At 35.8% G+C, this 6,000-nt stretch overlaps 1 protein-coding gene across 1 annotated transcript; it reads left to right on the top strand.

Moving 5' to 3' along the window:
- Positions 1-2,659: 2,659 nt before the first annotated feature.
- On the top strand, positions 2,660-5,244 carry LOC133808760 (probable indole-3-acetic acid-amido synthetase GH3.1). The gene is made up of 3 exons (XM_062245893.1): positions 2,660-3,121; positions 3,222-3,323; positions 3,496-5,244. Exons 1-3 carry the CDS (start codon positions 2,802-2,804, stop codon positions 4,871-4,873), a joined length of 1,800 nt encoding a protein of 599 aa, XP_062101877.1. The 5' UTR covers positions 2,660-2,801; the 3' UTR covers positions 4,874-5,244.
- The last annotated feature ends 756 nt before the right edge of the window (positions 5,245-6,000 follow it).

Genomic DNA, 6,000 nt, shown 5'->3' with positions numbered 1-6,000 from the left:
GTACCAGTTATATATCTGGCCATCAATGAAGGGCCATACCTCTTTTTTTTTTAATAATTTTGTTTTAATTCTATATATAGTGATCTTGTTAATTTATTAATTCTATTATTAGCAAACTGATCATATAAATTAATACTAATTAATCTAGCTAGCAGTATATATAGGAGACTTAATATATTATAAGTTCATGATAAAAATTAATAAACTATCATCAATGATATTGATTGGTGAGTGGGTATTAATTATATTGTCTATTCTATGTATACTTTCACTTTTCAATATTATTATTAGACTATCAGCTTCGACTAAATAACAAAGAAAAGGTTAACGAAATGAAACACCCATATCTAAGTCTGATCAAGATCACGATAAAATTATACCATTTAGTTAGCCAATTCATTGGTTAATTAATTAGTAAATTTCAATTAGGCCATAATATTATATAAATATATATAAATATCTATACTCAGAACACTACAGTTCAAAAAAAAAATATTTGTTTTGCTGACTGATAGAGACATGCATGAAACTACTCATTAATTGCTTCTTTTATATAAATATATATATATGTGTGTGTGTGTGTGATTAAGCATTATAGCCCAAAGAATCTTTTCTAGCTCTTATCTAACCATGTAAATATATATATAATTCTTTTGTTCTCAACGCTCAAAATAGTGCATATCATGCAACTTGGTTTTTATACATTAAAAAAGAAGAAGAGATAGTATATCTTACCTCTCACACGCAAGCTCTATATATTTTCCATCATTGAAGGCCGGCTATAATGTGATAGCAACCTAGGCATTTTTCTAAGCTCTATCCTTGAATGAAAGGTTTCACGCTCATACTATAAAGAGTTTAATTATATTTTTTTTAACTCATTTTTGTCTAATTACAAGTTTGAGTACGTGTTTTTGATAAATAATTTTTTTTACTTGAATTTTATAAAATGATTTAAATAAAACATTAAATTTGATGCGGTGAAAATTTTCTGAACTAAAATTACAAATAATTCACTAAATTAATAATTTAAAACAAAAATAAAATAATTCTTACTGTATTGTTATATTCAATTTTTTCTTCATCGAAATTAGATTTAAAGATTTATTTGAACCATTTTACTAAATTTAGAATCCAAAAGAATATTTGTCAAAATATATATAGTCTAATCAACAAATGAAACAAAAAATGTGTCAAAAAAAAATATAAACTCTACTGTATATAAATATATATTTAATACGGGACCCCCATCACATAATATAATATTATATATATGCCAAAATTCTCAAAAATCAATATTAGGTATCTATGATATATATTTTTTATATATATAATTAAACAAATAAAGTTAAAATATATATACACACGCAAATTAATATAATAAATGATAGTTTTAAAGTTCTGAAATTAATAATTGTGAAATCATTTTCTTCATGGTTGTTGTATCGATTCAAACGTTTTACCTTAAATAAATCTTTGCGTTTTTTTTTTGTTGTTGGAATAAATCTTAATTATTATATCCTTAATTTCCCATGCATCATTATGACATTATATATACATGTGCAAACATATTATCAAATTCAACTCTAGGAAAGTAAGTCATGTTTAGTATCATAGTATGTTTATAATATATAACCTTTTTTTTTCCATAGATCCATATATATATATATATATATATATAACTACCATAGGATACCTTCAATGTGATTGTAAACACTTATCATATAAAAATAAGAGTAAAGGCCCACAAATTATAAAATCTGCGCATCATCATATTCTACTACATTCAAGAAATTTGTTGTATGCATGTGATAAACTATATATATATATATTTAAATCTCCCAAAAGATCATAGCGAAGAAAACAATGTCATTGTGTAGCCACTGTCATGACATAAAAACAATACACCTACCCCTTCTTCACACCCACATAAAAAATCCTCCACCCCCCAATCCTAGACACTATGAAAAAACAAAGCAGAAAGCAAAAATTCCAACCAATTAAACAAAAACCTCCAAAACAATATACATACATAATAATTCTTTTGTCAAAATAAAAATCGTGTATATACATGTATATGCATTCACGTGATCACTTGGCCTAACCAACTTTATTTCTTTTTTTTTTCTTTTTTGTCTCACGATGATCATTGTCCCTACTACGCATAATAATCCTAGCCACGTAAAAAACTTATCATTTTTTTCATTTTAAAATTTGGTCTTTTTATAACAACTATAAATAACATTATTCGAAAGACTTGGCTAGGTTCTCCCTCACATGCAACAACACGAACACGAAGTGTCGTGTATATAGCAAAGCATGGGCCGTCACACACTGAAAGGAATTAGGGTATATAGAGACGGCCGGCAGGTATCGTTGTCAAAAGAGCAACAGTCTCTCACCCGAAAAAGGCCGCGTGGTACGGCTGACGAATAGGCCTAGCCAAAGCCCATGATGATCTGGCAAAAGAATTGGGCCCACATGTCGGCTCAAAATAGCCAACTGACGTGTCGTGGGCCCAACATGTCTCCTCCATAGCTATCAATGACTGAAACCAAAATATTTTGTGTCTGCTATGACCAACTAGCCTACCCTCAGTGTCCGTCCAAAAGTTCCGAGTAGGCCCATTATAAAAAGCCTTCTATCTTCACCACCATTTTCACAACTCACACCCTTCTTTTCTCTCTACCTAGCTCTAAATATTATTACCTCTTTTGAGCTTTTGATTCTCTCGTCTCTCATTCTTCATAGTTTTCCTTCCTGGTTTAGAAATTTTCTCTTTTGATTTGATCCAAATCATCATGGCCGTTGATTCAGTAACACCTTCTCCTTTGGGACCACCTGCATGTGAGAAAGACTCTAAGGCGCTTCAGTTCATCGAGGACATGACTCGCAACACTGACGCCGTCCAAGAAAGGGTTCTCAGCGAGATACTGAGTCGTAACTCGGACACTGAGTACCTCAAACGATTTGAGCTCGAAGGAGCCACCGACCGTGACTCGTTCAAGTCAAAGGTCCCGGTCGTGACCTATGAGGATATTCAGCCTGAGATCCAACGTATCGCTAATGGAGATCGCTCTCCCATATTTTCCTCTCATCCCGTTTCTGAGTTCCTCACTAGGTAATTTTACAGCAAAACTTTCACTATATAATATATATACATGAATATAACTTTTTTTAGTATAAAATATTAACTTTTTTTTTGTTATGGAATCATGCAGTTCTGGAACTTCTGCTGGAGAAAGGAAATTGATGCCTACAATTCATGAAGAGTTGGACCGTCGCCAGCTTTTGTACAGTCTTCTGATGCCTGTAATGAACCTGTAAGTGTCTCTATCTATACATATATAATTATAGAAATAGATAATGGAATTTTCAGATTACCGACGTAAATTCAGTTTTAATTAAAGAATATCAAGTCAAACATACATAATTAATCATACATATTTCTTGTCTGATTAAATTTCCTTTTCTTTTTTTGAATATGTACAAAAGTTACGTGCCGGGTTTGGACAAAGGGAAAGGTCTCTACTTCTTATTCATTAAGGCTGAAACGAAGACCCCAAGTGGTCTTGTGGCGCGACCAGTGCTGACCAGCTACTACAAGAGCGAACACTTCAAGACCCGTCCGTACGACCCGTACAACGTCTACACCAGCCCCAACGAGACGATCCTTTGTCCCGACTCATTCCAAAGCATGTACTCTCAGATGCTTTGTGGCCTCATCATGCGCCATGAGGTCCTCCGTGTCGGAGCGGTCTTCGCCTCGGGCCTCCTGCGTGCCATCCGGTTCCTCCAGCTCAACTGGAGAGAACTCGCACATGACATCTCGACTGGAACCCTAAACCCCAGAATCATCGACCCAGCTATCAAGGAAAAGCTCATGTCGGATATCCTTAAACCTGACCAGGAACTCGCAGACTTCATCACCTCACAATGCTCGGGGGAGAACTGGGAAAGGATCATCACCCGTATTTGGCCTAACACCATCTTCCTCGATGTCATCGTGACTGGTGCAATGGCTCAGTACATCCCGACCCTTGATTACTACAGCGGCGGGCTTCCCAAGGCTTGCACCATGTACGCTTCTTCAGAGTGTTACTTCGGTCTTAACCTTAAACCAATGTGTGATCCCTCCGAGGTTTCTTACACCATCATGCCCAACATGGCCTACTTCGAGTTCATGCCCCATGACCCGGAGGCGCAGCCTTTGAGCCGCCAGGCGCCACCGCGTCTCGTGGACTTGGCCGATCTCGAGCTTGGGAAGGAATATGAGCTCTTCATCACCACGTACGCCGGGTTATGCCGGTACCGAGTCGGTGACATACTAGAAGTCACCGGATTCCATAACTCGGCGCCACAGTTTCGGTTTGTTAGGAGGAAGAACGTTCTTTTGAGTATCGACGCGGATAAGACCGACGAGTCGGAGCTCCAGAAAGCGATCGAGAACGCCTCCGTTCTTCTCCGGGAGTTCAACACGAGCGTGGTTGAGTACACGAGTTTTGCAGATACCAAAACGATTCCCGGCCATTACGTGATATATTGGGAGCTTTTGGTGAAGGACTCAGCCAACTCGCCGAGTCACGAAGTGCTGAATCAGTGCTGTTTGGCTATGGAGGAGTCGCTCAACACGGTTTACAGACAAGGAAGAGTTGCCGATAACTCGATCGGACCGCTGGAGATAAGAGTCGTTAAGAATGGGACCTTTGAGGAGCTGATGGATTATGCAATATCTAGAGGCGCGTCCATCAATCAGTATAAGGTTCCAAGGTGCGTAAGTTTCACACCCATAATGGAGCTTCTCGATTCCAGGGTGGTTTCGGTGCACTTCAGCCCAGCTGCACCGTATTGGAACCCGGAACGACGTCGTTAAGTTCTTACTGCCCTACTTCTACGGCCATATCCTGGTTTGATGAAGTGGCATACGTACGATGAATAAGAGTTACAGTGGCACGAGCTTAGGCTAAATAAGCTACGTTACCGATCCATCTATCTTCTCCCAAAAAAAAAACAGCTTGTCTATGTGACTATATTATTCCATTATAACTCTAGCTAGCTATTATTGTTGATTTAGATATTGAAGTTTCATGTAGTTTTTTTTTTCATTTTGAAATTTGGGTTGTGTGTGTCTGTGAAATAAGTTTCAAATTAATATCATATAAGTGGCGGTTTATGTATTGTAATTGTCAGTACTGTTATTATATGTATGTAAAATGTCCAAGGAACCCCTCAAACTTCTTCTCCTTTTGGCCTTTGAGCTTTTCTCAAAATTTGATGAAAAATGTGATCCAAAAAAGTAGTGAGAAATGGGAAGTACTAGAAGTGGTAGCAGCATCAGTAATATCAGTCCCTCTTTTATATAAATATTTATAAAGAATGGGGCCTCAATGTCGTGGTTGTGGCAAATTGTAAATCTAATCAATGTCTCAATGGTAGTGTTAAATTGTTTGTTTAAAGATGTTCGTCGAATTTATGTGCATGGATTTTAGTGCACGTGCTATATATTCCTATTTCCCTTCCATAGTTAACTAGGTTTTAAATGTTGAGAAGATTTTGTGCTGATGCTCTGCACTTTAATTAATTAATAATTAGCTAATAATAATAATATGATTTGATCATTTTAATCAAGCTAGTTAGGTCATCCTTTAAGTAAGTTTTTTTTAGGTCTACTACATATTTGCTTGGAAGCATGCTACGAGCTGCTTTTTCATGGTTGGTTATGCTTGGCTTTACCCAATATATATATATATATATATATGCAATTATGTGTAAAAGGGTATATGTACTATATACGCGGTAACATAATATTTTGAGTAAGTCAGTTTATTATAAATAAGGTCGCTAGCTGGAAAGGATCAATTTATCTAGGTGACGTTATATGTACAGTTTTACATTTTGTCGCTATTTTTTAAAAAGAAAATCTGTTGTGAAATATATAAGAATCAGTGCTTGATAAGATTCTAAATTAAAGTAAGTTAAATTTATCAAGGAATTTTTATG

Source organism: Humulus lupulus, chromosome 1 (genome assembly GCF_963169125.1).
Source record: "Humulus lupulus chromosome 1, drHumLupu1.1, whole genome shotgun sequence".
Lineage (NCBI taxonomy): Eukaryota > Viridiplantae > Streptophyta > Magnoliopsida > Rosales > Cannabaceae > Humulus > Humulus lupulus.
This window is presented reverse-complemented; position numbering and strand designations above follow the sequence as displayed.